The following is a 21,508-nucleotide window of genomic DNA, read 5'->3' as shown; positions in this document are numbered from 1 at the left end:
AAATCCAATTTGCTAAGTCTGTGTCCAAATAAAAACAAAGAAAATAATATGAATTAAGTTAGAAGAGTCTATAAAGGTGAACTACTACAAGATTGTTGTTTTCAAGCAATATTACAACAAAACTAGCCCAAAGAGGCCCTTCTTTCATTTCTACCTGCTATAGAATCCATGGAAGAGCGAGGCTCAAAACTTACAAATACAAATATCATTCTTATAGCAACTCCATGTTTTTCTTTCCAGCCTAAGTGGAGAAATAAAAACAGGTAATAATTCCACAGTCAGCACAAAACGCATGGAAGGAACAATGAGAAACTTCTCCAAATGGCAAATTTCAATTCATTTTGATGAACCCACTGAAAACTGATTTACCTTGGATGTATGATTTTAGAAGTACTTCAAAAACAAAACCACTATCATCTTGGAGCTTTTAAGCATACCTCTATTAGATGTTGTCTGGAGCCATTTTCTCACTTGGAAGTTAGCCTGTGTCAGAAACTGTAGTGTCTACAGAGATGAATAAGATATACAAAGGGAGACCCCCAAAATACCAGAATTTATTTATTAAAAAGTTGTGTATTTATTCTTGCATGTTTAAACTTCAAAGTACTCTCCATTTGATGCAATGCACCTATTGAGACATTTTTTTCCACTGTTCAAAAGTTTTTGAACATGTCAATTTTGATGCCTGTTAGTGTTTCTGTTGTTTTTTGTTTCACATCTTCCATATCAGCAAAACATTTCCTTTGAAGACTTTTTTCATCCAGGGAAACAAAAACAAGTTACTTGGGGTGAGATTGGGTTTATTGGGAGGGTGGAACATGGGAGTCATGCCATTTTTTGGTCATGCCAAAAACTGCTGGACACAGCATGCATCACGACATAGGTAGGTGCACTGGTAGTCACCCATCATGAAATGGGCAAATGTATTGAGTCTTCAAAAAAAAATTCACTGAAGCCAAATGCAGCCTCTCACAACAACACCAGCTGGTACACTGATACAGATGGGTTCCTAGAACACTCACCTAGTGGGAGAAGCCTTTGTTCCCCCCTCATAACCCTTGTTCTCACAGGGCTGATAATTCAACTGAGTAAACTACAGAACAATAACAGTGTAAGTGAAGTCACGTCACTCCTCTCAATGCTTCACCTTTTCACTTAAAGTAAAAGTCTACACAGTGCTATATGACCTAATCTTTTCTCTCCCCAACCAGCTCCGCCTTTCCAATCTAGTCTCCTGCTACTGCCCCTCCCACCCCTTCACTCTCTCCACTCCACCATACACTGTGCCAGTCTCTCCTCTGGGAGTTTGCACGTGTTCTTTGCTTTGTCTGGAACTCTTTTCTCCCTTTCCAGGATTGCAATCCCTACCTCTTTCCCTTTCCTGCCTTAGTTTTTTCCAAAGTACTTACCAAAATCTGATACCAGTTCACATTTATTGTCTTGCTTTCTCCACTAGAGTGTGAGCTCTGTGAGGCTAGAGATCATTGTTGTGTTCATTTTTGTATCTCCAACACCTAGAACCACACACATGACACTGAGGAGACACTAAATGAATATTTAAAGAATGGGTAAATTAATTGACAGGCAGAAGCCCTGTATACTGGCAATAATCCAATAGAGGCCTCAAACATGGAGGCGTCCCATGATTTTTCCTGAATTGAGTTTTTGATTACTGTATGACCTAGGAAAAGTAAACTGCAAGACAGAAGATCCACAATGCCTTTCATCAACAAAGAACCAGAAGAAGGGAAGTGGATTAGCGACTCAACTCTCAGAGATAAAAGGCTGGAGTTATCATCTCTGATGGATATAGGAAGTCAAGGCCAGATAGCATTTCTGTAGGGACTTTATAAAATGTAAGCCTCTCCATTAAAAAAAAAAAAGTTTTCTTGTGTCCCCTGTTTGCTTCTGGTAATAAACAATAAAACTGAAAACTGAAAAATAGTACTGCCATCTTTTTTGAGAATTCAGAAGTGAGGTGGAACTCAGGAGATCATACCTAACTCTATTGTTAGTCTTGAGGGAGATGAAGTTGGAAAGCTAGAGTACGTAAAGTCCCCAGGGCCTGTGGGCAGGTTTTAATGGCCTGCTATTCATCGTGTTTATAACTCATCACGTATACACTTAAACTTCAACACTGCTACTCAGGGCACTGTAAAAATAGACACTGTTTCTGCCCGGAACTTGGAACTCAGAATCATATTCTATGACAAGTTGATACTGCCTCTGGCTAAAGACCAAAGTTGAAAATTAACTGCCAGTACTGACCTAGAAAAACCATTACTAGTATTTTAAAATAATGGCTTCTTAGAGCAAGATCTTTCTTAAATTAGTAACTTCAACTAGCACTGATGTTTTTAATTGCCTTTGACTACAGGAGTACGCTCTAAGACATTCGTGAGGAGGTGGTGGTCCCAGTTTTCAAGGGCTTATTTTCACCCTTTTGATGAAATATGATATATAATAAAACAGCAAAAAATGTAATAAAACAAAAAAATAGAAAATTCTATGAGTCTGCCTAGGACACCTACCAATCAGAGCCATAGTTGTTTTCACCCGTTTCTTCAGTCTTGTCTTTATTTTCTAGTGTTATTTATTTATTTTTTAAAGAGTGTCTGTGGCAACAAGCTCATAGAAACTCAAAAACATTCTACCAGTCAAAACTGTTGACAAAAGCACCTCTCTAAACTATATAGCTGATTTACTCATTTAAATAATAAACGTTTTTTGGTTCTGATTTTTTTCCCAAAAAACAATACTATATACTTGAAGCAAATTCTTAACCTTTATTTTTCCCCTCAGAGAACTATCTCAAATGTTAAAACACTACAGTTTTTAAGATTAGAAAAAAAGATAACAGCAACAGGAGCAGCCGAGAAACAGGATGTTACAGTGCCCGTCAGCTGCAGGACTGTTGAAATGGCATTACAGGTATCTGCTCTCAGTTTATTTTTTTCCATCAGAACAATAAAAACGACAATTTCTGTCATGAGAATCTAATAGGATAACATGCTGAACAGCACTTTGTAAAGAAAAAAAAAAGCAGCATAAAAAGAATCTGAAAAGAAAATGTTTTTCTATGTTCACATTTATGATACAGTGTTAATACTAAGTGATACTAAATGGATACATAACAATTTCTACCTGACATGTTTTTTTTTCCAAAATAAAAAATTATAATTACTGTGGTAGTTGTATGAAAGTAAATATCCAAAAGATTTCAATAATTAAAAAACACATACCAGGGCTTAAGAAACATTTTGTGGAATGTACGCAACACAGACTGGCCAAATTGAAATATTTCAATGGTTAGAGAAAAGACAATAGCATGACTCAGACCCAAGGAGGAGTATCTGATAAATGCTGTAGCACTTAAGTATGTCATGTTAAGAAAAACTGGTCAAGGACAAACTGCTTTTAAGCTTGAAGAAGACATCAGTTCTACACAAAAGCTTTCAGGGCCACATTTTCTGAACAACGGAGACTTCAAGAGCCCTCAGAAGGATGAGTCATGCAGCGCTAAAACAGGACACATCGGCTGGCATTCAGAACCCGGAACGAAACATCTGCAAGTTTAAGCACTCTTCTTTATAGTGTTCCAGGAAACTGTATTTGCTTTTACCTGTATAGAGCCATGTGTCTTATTTTTTAAATCTATTGTTTTGTACTCTCTAGATACAGTATTCCATCATGGAAAACAATGAACATTTTATAATGGCATGAAATTTCAAAAGCAAAAGTCAAATGCCACCTCAACCACACTCTCCTACCTACCTACAAGGAAAAAGGCTGGCACTTTCCCATCTTGTAGCACCCCACTGTTTTCTTTTCTTTTATTTTTTAAGATTTGATTTATTTATTTTTAGAGAGAGAGGAAGGAAGAGAGAAAGAGAGGGAGAGAAACATCAATGTGTGAGAGAGACTGGTTCCCTCACACACACCTCCAATTGAGGACCTGGCCTGCAACCCAGGTATGTGCCCTAACCGGGAATCAAACATGCCACCTTTTGGTTTGCAGTCCACTGCTCAAATGACTGTGCCACACTAGCCAAGGCCCCACCTGTTCTCTTATCCAGAGAAGAGACATCCCACCAGCCTCTGTTAATATTGTGATAACTCAGCTCAGGAATTAGGAAAGCTTGTGAAGTTTCAAACTAGATTCTCCTTTCCTTTGCTCGCTTTGTTATACTAGGGGCATACTACCCACAGGTGAAAAACCTCTACACCGTACAGACTGACCCTGCTCAGTGTTCTCTTCAGTAAGGGGTCACATCTCTGCAGACCCGACACAGATGTCCAAATGAATGTCACACTTCCATAGAGACCCAATTCCCCAACTTCTTCATCAATCTTTCATATTCCCTCAAATTATCTAAAATCCATAACAATTCCTTTTGAAAGTTATACAGAGCAAGGATGACCACTAACACTGATCTTAGATAATATATTTAAAAGCTGTGGGCCTATGTTTTGGTCTATAAAAATGGTCTCTCATATTATCTCAGAGTTAATATTTTAGAGATTTTGTGTTAATAATAATACCTCCCATCTGGACAGGGGGCAGTGGCAGCTTCACATACTATACTAGGGGAGCCTTACAGTAACTCCTTGAGGCTGACAGAAGAGTTATACCAACCCCCATTTTCTAGATAGGTAGTTCCAAGACCCTTGACTCTCAGTTTCTTTTCAGTTTTGATGTACTGTGATATTGTTTAATAGAAAAAGAGAAACTGATGCAGAGATTGGTGAATTAGTTTCATAAGAACCCCCAAATTACTCTCCTTGAGCTCACTACTAAATAATTTGGCTTCCAGAGCAAAGAATAAACATATTTTTATAGTAAGGGTCAGATCATATATTTTTTCTTCCAATGTTTAATTGGCACAATGGCAATGTAAAGAAGCATGGATGGAACTGAAGAGCATTATGCTAAGTGAAGTAAGCCAGGCGGTGAAAGACAAATACCATATGATTAGCTATAAGTGGAATCTAATCAACAAAACAAACAACCAAGCAAAATATAACTAGAGACATGGAAATAAAGAACAAACTAACAGTAACCACAGGGGAGGGGGGAGGGGACAGTTGGGAGGGAAGGAGAAGGGTTTTCAGAAACATGTATAAAGGACACACGGACAAAACCAAAAGCAAGCAGTATCAAGGGTGGGAGGTGGGGATGGCCGGGGTGGGGGGAAAATGGAGACAACTGTACTTGAACAACAATTTTGAAAAATTCAAGAAAAAAAAGTTTTTTAAAATTTAGAGGAATAAATTTTCCATTTCACTGGAAAAAAATAATTATGAAAAAGTGATATACTCTTAAAAAGCCAGTTCTCAAAAACAAAATGGCTTCTGTATGAGGCTTTGCTGCCACAGCATTTTATCATACATTTTCACTTCAACCAGTTTATTACATTTCCTGCCTAAAATAGGAGCCAAATAATTTTAACTACTTATTCTATATAAAACATACAACATTTACTTATGTAATTTAATTATAATCTATCACATATTCCCAGTAATTTTGTTTTTCTGTGCTCTACAAATACATATATATAATACACACATATGAACAAAAACCAATATGTATCATCAGAATTACCAGTCATACGGCATCTATACATGTATGTGTTATAAGCATATGTGTGTATATATGTAGTTTTATTTTTCAAAAGGATTCTCATTTATTAATTTATTCAGAACTTAATCCTGAAGAGAATTCATTATGGCAAATGTTGGGAACTTCCCTGCCTGGTTTCAGGAGCTATAATCCCTGCAAGGCTAAGGCTGAGTGAGCACCTTGGGATCATAAGCTACTAAGGAGACAAAGCTTATCTCCCTGGCAGGGGTGCCACTCTGCTTCTTTTACATCACCCTGCCTGGACCCCAATTCTTGATTGGTTATCCCATGATGGGTAAGATTCCTCAAGGGAGGGACGATCTAAGACAGGCATGAACTTGGGGGGCTATAGAAAAAGGGGGTGATGGACCCTCACCCCTGGGCTTTGACATAGCCTGAGTCCTCATTCTGTCTGCAAGAAGTCTCCTAATCTCTTGGCTACCTTACTCCCCTGCCTGGCTTAAGCCTGAAACAATGCTGGAGGTGGGTGCTGGAAAAGGCAGGTTTCCTAGGGTGATCAGGCTTAAGAAAAAATGCTTAAAATCCTATAAAGCCTACTTTGCTAATTTAAATAATAAGGGATCAAGCAGGAAGTGAGTTTTTTCCTGAAAGTTTTATGGCCCTTTAGCTATCTGACTCTGACTTAAAATAGGCCTTCAGAGTTCTTTATATGTTATCTATTGTTTGATCATTTCTGCCTGACAATGATTGATGAGCTTTATGTATACACCCTGTATTACCATGCAAATTGAATCCAATAAAAGCTTGTCAAGGCAAGGGTCAGGGCCCTCTCCTCTTGAGAGAGTGACCAAGGCACTCCAAGGCTTTTTCTCCTCTTGAAAGAGAATCTGCACCATTCTTTTTCCTCCACAGGACTCAGTAGTCCATGTGAATTTGTCTCAGATCTCATCCATAATGCCACAGACACTGCAGGCCAGAGTCCAAGTCAGGCAAATATTGAAAATTCATTCATAAAAGTTAAAAAAGTATAATTTAATTTACAAATTGTATTACTTAAAAGTAAAAATATTATAAATCCTTAAAAAGTAAATGCCATATAACATTGCTGCAGGCAACAATTTATAATCTATTCTATTTTATTCCCAGGTAATGTAAGTACAGGGTTAATGTCACAAAATGAAGTCAATGGGATTGAATTAAATAATAATATCAACACAGGAAATGTTCCTTTTTTATGTGATAAGTTTACTTTATAATCCCTTCACAAACCCACGTATATCTCAAGGGCATTTGGATATTAAAATTTAATTTAAAACTTGGTTAAAAATTTTCTTGAACCTTTTAGAGAAAAGGTCTAAAGTAAATGCAAAGAAATTATCATCAAAGTCAGTCAAAGCAATGCTTTGTATTTTCCTCCCTAGAGAACACAAACATAGAATTTATAGAATTATTTTTTAATGCATGAAAAGGTTTAAATATTATATTTGTAATGAGTTATTTTTACTATGTCCCATTTCATGAAGTCATTATGTATATTTGCTTCTTTGAAATAATTTCCTAAAATATTAAGCCAAGAACTCTCATATATATGTCAGTCTGATAATATATATGCAAAAAAATAAATATTTGTATATAACTAAATACATATGTCATCATTTAATATCTAAAATCTATTATACTATTGAGTATAATTATACATGAGGAATTTTGTTTTGCATTTTTTATTGTTGTTCAAGTACAGTTGTCTCCATTTTCCCACGGCCACTTTCCCCCACCCCACCCATCCCTACCTCCCACCCTCAATCCTGCCTCCTTTGAGGAATATTAAAAATATTCTTGATTTTCAACATTATTCTCAAGAAAAGTATATCATTATTTGAAATATTAAAATAGTTATAGTAATATTTTCATATCTAAAGTGGGAAACTGTTCAGCTTTATTATGTTATTGCAGTGCTGGTTTCCATGGCAACTCCTTCACTTCACTGTGTTAGTAATGACAGACTCACAGCACTTGAAAGGCTCGGGAAGCTCCTGTGTAAGAGAATGCTCTTATTGTTCCGTGAGGAGCTGGAGGCCCAGTCTCAGATTCATGACTTATCTACTGTCAGTGCAGTAGTCAGTGTCAGAGCAGGAAGTACAGGTGGATCGTGTGGCCCCCATGCCAGCACTCTCTCAACAATCTTATACTGCCTGCCACGTTCAAAACCAACTACCATTAAAATTACACACACACGCAAACATGCTCCATACATGTGCACTATGTGTGTGAACACCAACCCAAGCAGTTTGATTGAATCAGGTTATTTTAACAGTCAGACTACCCTTTTATGGTTTTGCAGACAAAATAAAAATGTTTTTGTCCTTGTGGCATGATAATGACAAGATGACTTGTTGGCCATGGAGGTGGGACACTGAAATAACTGCTTTGAAAGGGGGAAAAAGGTCAATGTTAAGCAGTGATTTTGTTTTCTTAATGTCTCAAACTGCTTTACTAAAAACTTTCATTAATTTCACTGAACATGTCTATTTCTCAGGAATTTTCAGTTTATAAGCAATACAAATTAAAGCTACAAAGGGATTCTTCAACTAGTAATAGTGAGGTAACTTACTTCATGGATTCAATTTGTTAGGAAAAAGTAATCCTCCTATTTAATCAAAATTTTATCTATAAATAACAGATTCTAGAGTCTCAATCTGTGCTGTCCAGCACAGTGGTCACTAGTCCTTGTGAGGGACACTTGAAATGTGGCTAGTCTGCATTTGAGATGAGCTACAGATGTAAAATATGTAATGAGTTTCACAGTGTCCAAAGAGTAATGTGAAATATCTCAACTTTATAATGATTATATGTTGAAATAATATATATATAATCATTATCGATACATATTATTGAATATATAACATTGTTATAGAATATTATATATAATACATAATATATAATATAATTGAACAAATAGTATAGTATTGAATCTGATCTGTTTGTTTTTACTTTTTTAATGTGGCTACTAATAAATTTTAAATGACATATGTGGCTTGCATTTATGGTTCTCATTATATTTCTATTGCTCATCACTAGTCTAGGCCATACTCATGTTAATAATCTTTCTGTCTGAAATACCTTGTTTCCCATTTCCTCAGGTCCAGATCCTACCCTGCATTATCTAATATAACCTTTTCCTTGAATGCTCTTCTGATCTCTTCCATCAGGAAGTGAGCTCTCGCCTTCTCTAAAATCCAATTTCTTGCTGCTGACCCCACCAAGTCTATTCTAACACCACTACTAGGAATGCAAGTTACTGGCAAATAAGGGTGGGTTTATGTATGTTTGTAGCCTGCAAAACAACTGCCATTGAACTTCAGTAAAGCATCAGTAAACTTTTATTAGAAAAGTAAGCAAACTAACTTATATGTAATAAATTTATTCCCAGTTCACTTTTGCTCAAATAAAGTTATCTTGAGGGATCAGAAATTTCTAAAGTAGATCTATGACTTAGTCAGAGGATACATACCAGCTGACTTTCAGATACTGTGGAGGATGGTGAGGAGAGGTTTGCCTGCAAAATACAAACATGGTGTTTATTTAGTAAAATAATATATCTATGTTACTCAGCATATTGAAGTTCTTTTATCATTAAAGTAATCTGTTCATTGTAAGATTTTGAAAAAGTATAAAATTAAAGGAAAAATTATTATGTCACCAAAAATGACCTTTAGTATTTTTGGTACACTGCCTTACAGTATTTTTTCTATGTGTTTTTATTCAGCTCACATAAGAGTAAATAGGATGTTTTATATGTTGATTTCCCTGAGCATCTTAGCATAAGCACTATCACAAAACATCAAAAATTCTTCAAGGTCACATAATAGTTAATTCTCTGTATCACATTTTACTTATGCATATGAGCATTGTTGGATATTTACATTTATTGCAAATTAAAACAAAAACAGATTTTTCTTTAAGTATCTTCATACATAAAAACCCAAAGTTTTCATGATTTGTGCAATAAAATGATTTGGTTTTTTACAAGTTGTTTTAAATTAAAGGCGAGGCCAATGTTATTTCTTCATCCTTTGTTTCTGTGTTTTACTCCTTTAGTTCGGATTTCGTTGTTCTTACTGAAGTAAATGCTCCAGTAATTTTTTTCAGACCTTACTGTCTTGGACTTTATCTGAAAATATTTCTCTTTTCATTCTTGAATGGGAGTTTAACTGGACATAGAATTCTGGGGCAACAGTTGCTGTCCTGCAGCATCTCGATGGTCCCATCACACCAGCTTGGGCTTCCATTCCCACTGGCCAGGTGGCTAAACATCATGACTGGGCAGCTCTGCTGTCTACACATTTGGTTAGTGTTTAAGACTTTTTATCTCTGACATTCTGTAATTTTACTATGATGTCTCTGAGAGTGGGTTTCTTTTTATGCATCCTTCTGTGGGACTTGGTGTATTCCTTCATTTTCAGTATGCATATCTGTCTTTAATTCCAGAAAATCCTCCATGAATATATCTCTTCAAATGTTGCCTTTTTCCCATTATATCTAATCTCATGGAGCTTCTATTAAATATATTTTGGATGTTCTCAATCCATCCTCCATTTCTATAAAATCCCATTCACATTTTTTATTTCATTATGCTGCATTCTAGATGGTCTCCACACATAAGCCCAATAATTAATTAATTTTTCTTCAACTGTATACTAGTATGTTTTATATTTATAAACAATGAATTTATTTTTGACTTACAGAAGTCCTATTTGGTTCTTTTTATAAATCTATTTTTATGGTAACTATAACTCCTATTAACTATTTTAATATTTTGAACATATTTATAAATTTTTTCCAGATTTTTCTATAGTCCCTCTTTGCTAAATCTCCTATATCTTTTATCTGCAGACTCTGTCTCATGTCTCTCCCCCATAATAATCTTTAGTCATTTTACAGCTTTCTTTTTTAGCTCATCTTCAGTCAGGGTAACTGGTGACAATTTCTGTACGTATCTGAGAAGCAAGCCCTGGGTTGGAAACCAATCTCTACAATACATTTCCAATTCACCCTTGTTGGGACCTTGGAGTTTGACTAGCTCTGGACCTGCTTCCACTTTATCACCCTGATACTTCTAAACCTCCAGCATGGTGTAGCACCACATCTTTAAGTCCTCCAGGTTGTATGTCTATTTTACTACCCAAGAGTGTAGGGTAAAGATAATGGATGGATTTATCCTTTTTGTTTGTTTGTTTGTCTCATGTTTTATGTCCACTGTAACCTTCTAGGCTCTTGGATGTACACAAGAATTTCTTCACAGGTCTTAGACCTACTAAGTAGTGAAAGTTCAAATCTAAGCTCCTGGCTCCTAGTACATAGGTTCTGAAGTACCTATGTTCCACTGGAGCTTTAGCTTCTTTTTAACATTCTCACTTGAAGCTCCTACACCATTTCTGGCACTCAGAGATTTCTCTTTTTTTTTTTCAGTTGGGTTACAAAGGCTTATTTTAATAGTTACCATATATTTTATCAAGCATTGTTGCATTTAAATAGGGGGCTGAGTTCACATATCAGCTAAACCTTCAACTTTTGTGGAGAATAGTTGACAAAGATGCACAATTATAAATATACTTAGCTAAAATATAACACAGTTGTGTTCCTAAATATGTCTATTCTTGTTGAAACAGCAAACATTTTCAGAGTTTATTATAGATGTGTCAATATGGCTCTTACTCTCTGACAGATGAAATGCATTGAACACTGAAAACTTAGTAGTTCTAATGGTATTGCCAAGCATAGAGGCTTGTGAATCACCAAACACAATGAAGAGGCACGTGCAGTCCTTTTCACAGTGTGTCCCACATTGTTTGTTTTCTGCTTTTGCAGTCAGGCCATTTTGTAGGACAGGCACTACTTGCTGCCATTTCTGGATGCTTCGTGGCAACCAACATCTTGGCCAAGTGTTCCCAGCTCTAACTGCTGTAGACCAGGGTAGTATGCACTGAAGTTTACGGCTATTCTGTGCGGCGGGAAACTGCCCTTCAGAATGTACATCACATTGTCATTACAGTAGGCAGCCAGTTAGATACTAAAAGTTAGATGAATGAAGGGAGCCAGACATCTAATTAAGCCAGTTTAACTGGGAAGGGGCAGCTTCACAGACACTCCTGGGAACAGCCACATCCTCCACCAAACAGATACTAATTGCCAAGTAGGCAGGAAAGATGGCTTTCCAATCACCCCAGGGAACAGCCAACACTTTCCCCAGATTAACCAGGGAGGGATAAACAGTGAGCGGGAACTGCTGTGCTGAGGCATGTGTAGTAGAAGCCAAGATGACTTGAGGGGAGGTCCTTTTACTATGAGGTGTGCACAGTAAGAACAAAAATGGTGACCATAAAGGGGAGGAGAAAAACCTAGGGAAAAGATTCAATAAGTTAAGGGCACAACCCCCAGGAAGACCCAGGAAAGAGATTGAATAGGGGGAAGTATCAGCATAGCCCTGGGAAGATTCGGGAAACAGGTTGGATAGTTTAAAGAAAGCCTGCTCTGCTCTGGGTACCAACCACCTTCATGCTTTCTCTCTGCAGGAGCCCCAGGCCAAAGCACAGCTCGAATGGCCAGCCCACTGGGAACTGTGCTGGATGACTGGAGCCTTGGATGCTGAGCTAACGGTACAGCAGCCCTGGGTCCTGGACCTCCCCCTGCGCTTGGTGGGGACAAGTGCTGGCCTGTGGTCCCAGAGGCAGGACTTCTTCCTCAGTGACATGGAGCTGAACCACCTAGTCATGGATGAGACATTGTGCATGGTATACCTGGGGTACACAATGGTGTCCTTTGTTTACACTCCAGTACGTCTTGCCACTTTGCCTCAAATCCTCCTGGTCACACAACCCTGAAGTGCATTTCCTACAGTATAATGGAAGAACCCTATTTTTTCTGACAATAGTATTTTTTTCTGTTCACTTAGAGTTTTGTTTGTAACTTCATAATGTAATGTGAGAAATAATGATTTCTTTTAAAATCATTTTTCCCTTTAGTTCATTTTACATTATTGTAATAATAAGAGAATCTCTATGAATTTCCTTAGTTAAACTAATACCTACTATAAAATATGCTGAATTAAATGCATCTTGGCTAAAACAAAATATAAATTTTTATCTCAATAATTATAGGAAAGTAGAGGTTATATGCTAACAATAAAGTATTTGCACAATTTAACTATATTGCTAACATTTATCAGTACACTGAGCTAAGTGATATCTATTATAAGGAAAAAAAAATGCTCAAGCAAACATATTAGTTAAATTAGGAAAAACCCAATGTATCCAGTCTCCAAAAGTCCCTAAAATTTCTTCACTGGGGATCATGACATAACAATAAGATGCTTTAGATATCCCCAGTACATTTTCTTTTAGCTAATATAATGGACTTCATATCATTATTACAAGAAATTACTCCCAGAAAAAGGACAGAATTAATAAATATGAAATTCGGGGTGGAGTAAAACCTATAAAGCCACTGCAGATCCTTTGGCAAAGAAGAAAAATATTGGCTTATGTGTATTATCACGAATATAAACCATAATCTTTCAACCAACTCGATCACATACAATCTTTTGAGAAGCCCCCCTCTCCTTGCCAAATACAGGTTAATGATGCTTATTAAATGTTGTAGCTATAGTTACATTATCAAAATTGAGCAACTGATTTTCAAAAAGTGAGAAAACATTGTTTGGTGACTTGAGACTGGAGCGTTCAGGGAGGAGGCTACTATTTATATGAACAACTGCCTATCAGTCAATTAAACTAAGATAGAGAAGCAACATGAAGTACATAAAAATGAAATTGAAATTAGATTTCAAGAACTAGGGATTTCAACCCTAAGCTGCTGATCATTTGTGTCTGTTCATGTTAATACTGATTGTGAAGAACATTAGAGATGAGTGTAAGAATGCTCTTCTGTGACACAAAATCCCATAATCTATATTCTATAACCTGGCTTATGGCACCATTATCTACACTTGATGAAGTCTGAAATGATGAGATGGATACTGGGCGCAAACGGTTTCTCATTAAATCCTTTCTCTTCCCCCCAGCTAGCAGTACCCAGATAATGATGTTCCATTCCCTCCTCAACCCCTTGCCTGTGAGGATACCTTAGAAATATCTCTAAACAGTGAAAAAAAGAAATAAGACTGCCTGATAAGTAGAGTGGAATTTCTTGCTTAAATTTTTCGCTACTATTCCTGTAACTCATCAAAGCCCTGGTTACATCCTACAGAAGCATATTTGAACCCAAGTCTGGATTTAAGTCACCTCTTAGCTTGAGATCTCTGACTACATTATTGCTCATCAACCCTGAAACACTCCAGCTCAGCAACATTTGCAAGCATAGCAACAAGGGGTTTGTGAGCTGGCTAAATTGGAGACAATGACCTTTACATTTTTATATAGTGGAGAATTTTTTAATAAAGTTTCACACTTTTTAATATATTGTGACATTTTGAAAGCAGCATGTACGCAATTGTAATGATATTTTCTGTCCCTCAAGCTCATTAAAATGAGATGTTGCCTGTATTCTATATAATATTCAATAAGTCTGTCTCTGTTATCTCTCTGGAATTTAAAAGTAACCTGTGAAATGTACACAGTTTATAATATAAGATTTTATCAACAGAATGTGATTCTAACCAAGGGTTTTTTGACAAATTACTAATAACTCCAAATACTTGCCCTATTTTTTGAGATTTCTCTTTATTTAAGAGTATACTATGGTTTTGAATTTCATGAATGAAGTGAATTTAAACTGGTAGTAGTTAATAAAAATAATACATAGTTACAAAGATAACTGTAACGTGAAGAAAAAAATGATACTCCCCTCCAAAGAAAATAGAGTTAAAACAGAGTGAAATATAAATTTAAATACAAAATTTATTCCTTTACACAGAGGGAAAGAAAGTCTTTAAAAAATGAGTATCATCAGAAATAATCACTCATAAATTATCTGATAAATTATGAGTTAATTTACATATAAGCAAGTGATTTAAAACTCTAGCAATATAGTAAAACATTATTATCCTATATTACCAAATACAAACTTACTTATTCAAAGTTAGACTGAAGGTAATTGTACATAAAGAAATAAGTTAGACTCAAAGAATAAACACTTATGGGTAAACTATTTGAGGAAGACAAACTATTCCAAGCTTCTGTAGATTTATATAAATATTAATATCAATGCCTTCAACATGTGGAAGACCTTGACTGGTTTTACCTACTGTGACTTCTGACACTTGGTTATTTCCTCTGTAAAATGGAGACATTATAATCACAATATCCCCCTCATGGGATTATTGTGAGGTTAAATGAGAGGACTAAACCTCAATTGAAATATGAGAACTTAAAACGATAGTTATTATCATTGTTGTTGAATTTGGCATCTGTTAACAACAATCAGTGAAATATTGCTGACAAATCCACATAATTGGTTCTACAAGTAACCACCAGTGGATATCACTGAGCATGTCATTAACCTAGTTTAAATTTTATTACTCTTAAGAGAACCTAAATTAAATCACAGTTGGCCCTTGAACAATGCAAGAATTAGGGGTGCTGACCCCCTACACAATAAAAAATCCACATATAACTTTTGATTCTTCTCAAACTTAATTACTAACAATCAACTGTTGATGTGAAGCCTTACAGATAAGTTAAAGAGGCAATTTAAAATAATTTTAAAATACAAGAAAATTAAAAAGAGCCAATTAACATCATTTGGTATATTGTATGTATTACATACTGTATTCTTACAATAAAATAAACTAGAGAAAAGAAAATGTTATAAGAAAATCATAAGGAAGAGAAAAAACACATATCATTTATTGAAATATAAGTAGACCTGCGCAGTTCAAACCTGCATTGTTCAAGGGTCAACTGTACTTTAAAATAACCTGCAACTCAAGTACACCATGAATTGAAAATAACCTTAACTTTAATTATTCTGACTTGGTGGTACTTGTACTGCTTCTGGGTCATCCTATAAAACACTACAGGACATGTAAAATATGTACAATAAAGAATAAGAAAAGGAAACTATGTCTTGCATTGGTTTTCTTGTCTTTTTTTAATGGAGAAAAGTCAGCCTTTCGCCAAAGGGCCCATAATTAGGAGTTGGTCATACAACTTCTCATTATTTAATTAAACCATTTATAGCTATCCCAGGAAATTTGAAAATCCAAAGGACACTCTGATACACTGAAAACTAACAACTTTATAAATTTGTTTTAACATTGACCAGATCTCTGGCCAGCTCTTCTCCAATTTCTGTAAGAAAGTATTTGAGGTATCACAAACAACAATGCAAATGTCAGATTGTAAGAGGAAATGCAAAGCAAAGGTTCTCACTGAAAAAAAAAACAAATTTAATCAAAGTCAAGAACCTTATCTGAGTCAGAGTTTGTATTTTTTCTAGTTTATAGTAAATTTGTTTGATGATTCAATGTAAACTTCAAGCGACTCAAATGCCCTCACAAAGTTTGAGCAAATGTTATCTGATTTTAAGTCTGGTAAGTGATTGAAGGACAATTTCAAATAACCAACTACGGAGACTGACGCAGCCCCTCCAGACTTATTCCAATTCCTATCAAATTAACCACCACCAGGAAGGGCTGGAAAGAGACATCAGCCTTCTGTATCTTATTGTAAATCAGTCTAAATAAAAGGTACTCTGATAAAAAGTAGGAGTAAACAAGAAAGGTGAGAGAGCAAAAAATTCTAGCTACTTTTTCCTGCTTCTTGATCTTATAGAATGTATTAGTCACCAAAGTATAGAAACATCTTTAGGATATTTTCTTTTCTTGTACCCAACTGAAGAAGGAAGGAACTCAGTACATCTTTCCAAGGTAGGTAGAAGGAAAAGAAGGGAAGGGGCAGGGATGAAGGGAAAGCAAGAAGGAAAAAAGAAGAAAAAGAAGAACTGTTATTTATTAAGTGATTCCTGTGTTTCAGAATTACATTAAGGGTGTTTCATATATTAACCAACCTAAGCCCTACAGCAACCAAGTAAGGTTATTCCTATCCCTATATTATATATGACAAAATTAAGGCATAACATTAAGTGATTTTCTGGGGTTAGACAGATAGCAAGCAGCAATAATATGATGTAAACTTGAGTATAGCCTACTAGATGCCTCCAGTCTTTTAAGTATTATTCCAAATGGTTTCTAATAATGACAAAAAAATTAACAGTGCAAACTTCTAGAAATGCTCTAAGTGGTGTTCCTATCCATGTCATCTAAATATCACTTCCTGAATGTGATAAAACTCAGTAACTTCACCCAACTTATTATTCACCTTACAGAGATACAAATGAAGGTAGAAATTTATCATTGCAAAAATGTAGGTTACAGTATATAAACTGAATAACTATTTATTCATGGTGATGATACTGATGAAAATACATATTAGAAAATATAATTATAATAAAATTAATAGTTTAATGGTTTGTATTAAACTAAGAACTTGTTAGAAAATCATCTTGTTTCTACTATAAAACGAGGGGGGGTCCCCCCAACATGGAATTATCTTCTGGAGGGTAGGTCCCTTGTGATACAGGCTTCCCCCACCAGATGAGTGTTCTAGGAACCCACCTATACCAGTGTACCAGCTGCTGGTGTTTTGAGAGGCTGTGTTTGACTTCAGTTAATTTTTTTTGAAGACTCAACATGTTTGCCCACTTCATGATGGGGGATTGATGAGCACACCTGCCCACTCCATGCTGAGTGTTCAGCAGTTTTTGACCAAAAACGGCATGACCCCCATGCCCACCCTCTCAATTCACCTGATCTCACTCCAAGTGACTTTTTTTTGTTTCCCCAATGGAAAAAGTCCTCAAAGGGAAATGCTTTTGCAGATACAGAAGAGGTGAAACAAAACACAGTAGAAGCACCAGAAGGCATCAAAACTGATGACTTTAGAAACTGCTTTGAGCAGTGGAAAAAATGTTTCGATAGGTATATTGCATCAAATGGAGAGTACTTTGAAGGTGACTGAAGTTTAAACATATAAGAATAAATACACAATTTTTAATAAATAAATTCCAGGTTTTTTGTGTCCCTCCTGGTATGCTTGAACAGAAGCAGACAGTGGCCACAGCGCATTATTAGGGTGAAGCCTGTGTACATGTGTCTAGGATATTCAAAACTACCTATAAATAATTAATTGAATCACAAGTATGGCTCTGTATTTACACATTTATTATTAATCTATTTTTGTTCATAAGTGAAAATTGGCTTGCTAATAATTTAAATGCAAAAAAGCAACAAATTAGTCAAAAATCAACTAAACTAACACTCCTATTAGAAATGGACAGATCATTGTTTCAAGTATATGAGTTGACTATTGTATAATAACCACAATAAACCATTAAGAAATGAGAATGTCATCTAAGCTTTGATAATTAGAAAGACAGAAAACAGGTGTTGAAGTTCTGCTTTACTTAGTGAAATTAATCAAATCAGATCTCATTTAAGAAGGAATTTATCTCAATAGACTTACCAGACATAATCTGATTTTCCAAATCTAGGTTGATCATACCATCTTAACCCTTTCTACTTATGAAAAAACTCAACGAATTCAATTCAAATGACTATAATTGAATTGCCTTCAAAGCACACACATGAACCCATTAAAAAAGCACTATCAATAATTACGAAGGGACTTACATATTTGGTTTCTCGGCCAGCTGCTCTTGGAAGAGTTGTAGGCTTCTGCATGAAAATAAAAATAATTATAATATTGAAGTAATCAATAAAATACTAAAAGATTTAAATTTTGGGATAAGTGTTTACCTATTTTTTCTTATTGAGCGTTCTAACCATTACTCCCTTTTTTCTATAAAAAGTCCCCTGTTCCTTTAAAAATCATTTTATTAGACTACATAATTTTATTAAACTATATCATTTTATTACTTTTCATTACTGTTAAGTATCAGCTTTCTGGTAAATTTTCCCTTATTTATGAATGATGTTTATTCATGAATCATAATAGTTCCTTACATAATTTTTGCCTACTTCAAAATTTATATAGAAGTACTCTCAGTTCTTTAAGCTATTCAGCTCCAAAGGTATTCTCATCCATTCCATTTCAATCATTCATTTCCAGAGCCATTCCTATACTTTAATGGGAAACCTCTGAAATTTCAATTTCTAACATTCTACTCTCAGAACTCTCCCTCCTAGCCACCATCTTCTTTTCTCAGATATCCCTAATGCAACATTTCTTCAGGCTCAGCCTCATTGAGACTTCAAAATCATTGACCCTTATTAGCTCCACTTGAGATTTATTACCTCTTAGTTTATGTATATTGCATATTCTCATCATTTATACCTTAATTTCTCTTGCCTACTTTTCTCCTCGTGAACACACTCCACCAAACACACACACAACCTGGATGAACCTTATCCATTTTCTCTGAACTTAAACCTAAGAAGCAAAATATTACCAGGCAAACTCTTTCAATCAAACTAATCAATTTCACTATAAATTAATGATAACAAACTCCAAATGGGTATTCAATAATCCCTGGTAAGTCCCCAGTTTTTCTCTTAGAGCCTCACCTTCCCACTTTCTGAAATGAAGTGGCTATATAATTCATTCATCTATACAACAAATATTATTGTGTATCTACTGTATGCCAGGAACTATTCTGCACACTTCAGACTTATCAGCAAACAAGAGAGACAAAGATGCCCTGCCCCTGGGAGCTTACATTTCAGCAGGAGCTAAGATAAACAATACGATAATAAATCCGTGAATTCAATCATATGTTAGAAGGTGGCAAAATCAATTACAAAATAGAGGAGAAATAATTTGAAGGCTAGGGTATTGCATTCTTCCAAAGTAAACCTTTGTTTCTGGCCCCCCTGGCCCCCCCCCACACAAAAATACGGGGTCTTGCAGAAGTAAGGCCTGCTTGAGTGTGGTTGGCAGGGGAATAATGTGGGTGTAATAATTTATAGATTTAATTTGAACATTTTACTTAAAATGCCATATGGTGTGCTTGAGCATGGTATTGTTATGTTACAGAATTACATGTCTATAATTTTTAATAAAAGATTTCATAATAAAAAGGAGTATTATTTGTGCCAGACACTGTATACATATAGCTGCCCAGATGTTAAGAAAACCAATTGTTCTGAGGGTAAAAGTCAAGAGTGCTGAGTGCTTACAATTTTAAATAGGACTGTCAATCTACAGAAGGTGGCACTAGAGCAAAGACTTGAAGAAGGTGAGAAAGTTGGCTGGGTGGGTCTCCACATAAAAAGCATTCCAACAAGATGGAACTTGTATAAAGTTCTGGTATGAATTTCCACCTTTGAGAATGGTGGCTAAGGAACTCAAAGCAGTCCTGCCATAATAGATAATAACAAAATTGAACAAAATATTGGAAAATATTATATTAAAAACATTGGTAAGCTAATAAGAGTGAAGAATTTGGGAGCAAAATCAGGAGAGAGTGGGAATCTGAAGAGAGGAGTCCAGCATTTGAGATCTGCTTTTGCCTTGTGGGTATTTGCAAATGTTGAGTAGCTGAGAAGCTGATTCAAATGTTGGTCATTCCCAGAGGTGTAAAGAGATAAAAGTTGGAGTCTCCAGAGATAAGAATGGATTGAGCTCCAGGAGTAAGGGAGATTCAGAAGATCTCATATGGAATTCAGCCTGGCCTCAAATCATCTAAACATTATTGTTTAGAAAAAAAAAAAATCTCAAAACCTTAGATCAAATTAAAGTAACCCTCTTTTGCTAGGGTTCCTGGTATTTGACAGAAGCAAAGGCAAGACTATATAGTATGACAATATCTCTGAAGCCTCACATGATTTCTATAAATAAATTTTCAAGTAGAATATCCAATACACAATCAGATCCAGAAAAACAGAGGTAAGAAAATGTGAGTGAGAATTAGCAGCAATAATATACTAAAAAAAAAAAAGATGCACAAAGAATCCAGAAATTTGTTATCTTAGAACCAGACTGCAAACCACCACACATAACCACATTGTTTGAGGTAAAAATTAAACTTGCAATTTCTTACAGGGAACTAGAGAAGATAAAAAGTGGTAGAGTTGATTGAGAAAGAACAAAGATGCTGAGACAGAATAATGGCACATTCAAGCCTCAGCAAGGGGGTGAGCAGAACCGCAGCAGACTGTTTGGTGAAGGGGGTTGCTGCAGGGCAGACAGTGCAGCGTCAGGTGGCCAGGTCTCCAAGGCCCTCCCAGGTCTTATAAGGACCCTCACTTACATTCCGAGGGAAATATGTAGGCACTGCTAATTTGAAGCAGAGGAGGATCAGATTCTGACTTATTCTTTAAAAGAATCCCTCTGTATGATATGTTCAGAATAAATTATTGTAAGGCAAGGGTATAGGAGCTATTGTACTATCCAGCAAAACCTGAAGATGGCTCAGTAGTACATAACGTACTAAATAATCATATTCTACATATATTTTGAATACACAGCAATGGAATTTCTAATATAAAAAATGTGGAAGAGAAAAAGGAGAATAAAACTTGACACCAATGTTTCTGGCCTTGCACAAACTTGTGGCCCTGTCACTGGAGAAGGGAAGGCAGTATGTGGAACAGGTTTAGTAGGAGAAAATCTAGATTTCATTTATAAGATATTTATTAGAAATCTAAATTAAATTGAAGAATAAGGGACTGGAACTTGGGAGAGAATACTTGACCAGAAATATAAATTGGAAACAAGGCAAGAACACCAAAGGAATGAATAGAGAGAGAAACGAGAAGTCCATACACTGACCCTAGAGCACTCCAAATTCAATACTTTGGGAAGGAGAGGATGAAAGAGGAGACTAAGAAATGAAAATGGCAAGTGAGGTAGGAGAAACACTGAGATAGCATGGTGTTCTGGAAAGTACTGG

General features: G+C 35.7%; 1 protein-coding gene across 10 annotated transcripts in view; it reads right to left on the bottom strand.

The window, feature by feature from the left end:
- The window catches only part of LOC123822047 (muscular LMNA interacting protein), a 232,971-nt gene that overhangs the window by 61,904 nt on the left and 149,559 nt on the right, over nt 1-21,508 (bottom strand). For all 10 annotated transcript variants that reach the window (XM_045843875.1, XM_045843876.1, XM_045843877.1 and 7 more), the window contains 2 exons: nt 18,288-18,332; nt 9,093-9,137 (listed from right to left, as the gene is read on the bottom strand). In XM_045843875.1, coding sequence (XP_045699831.1) covers nt 9,093-9,137; nt 18,288-18,332 — 90 coding nt within the window. The remainder of the gene's footprint in view (nt 1-9,092; nt 9,138-18,287; nt 18,333-21,508) is intronic.

The sequence above is a fragment of the Phyllostomus hastatus genome, unplaced genomic scaffold (assembly GCF_019186645.2).
Source record: "Phyllostomus hastatus isolate PE091 unplaced genomic scaffold, TTU_PhHast_1.1 phas_contig_40, whole genome shotgun sequence".
NCBI lineage: Eukaryota > Metazoa > Chordata > Mammalia > Chiroptera > Phyllostomidae > Phyllostomus > Phyllostomus hastatus.
Note: the sequence above shows the minus strand (reverse complement) of the source record. Positions and strands in the feature narration are given on the sequence as shown.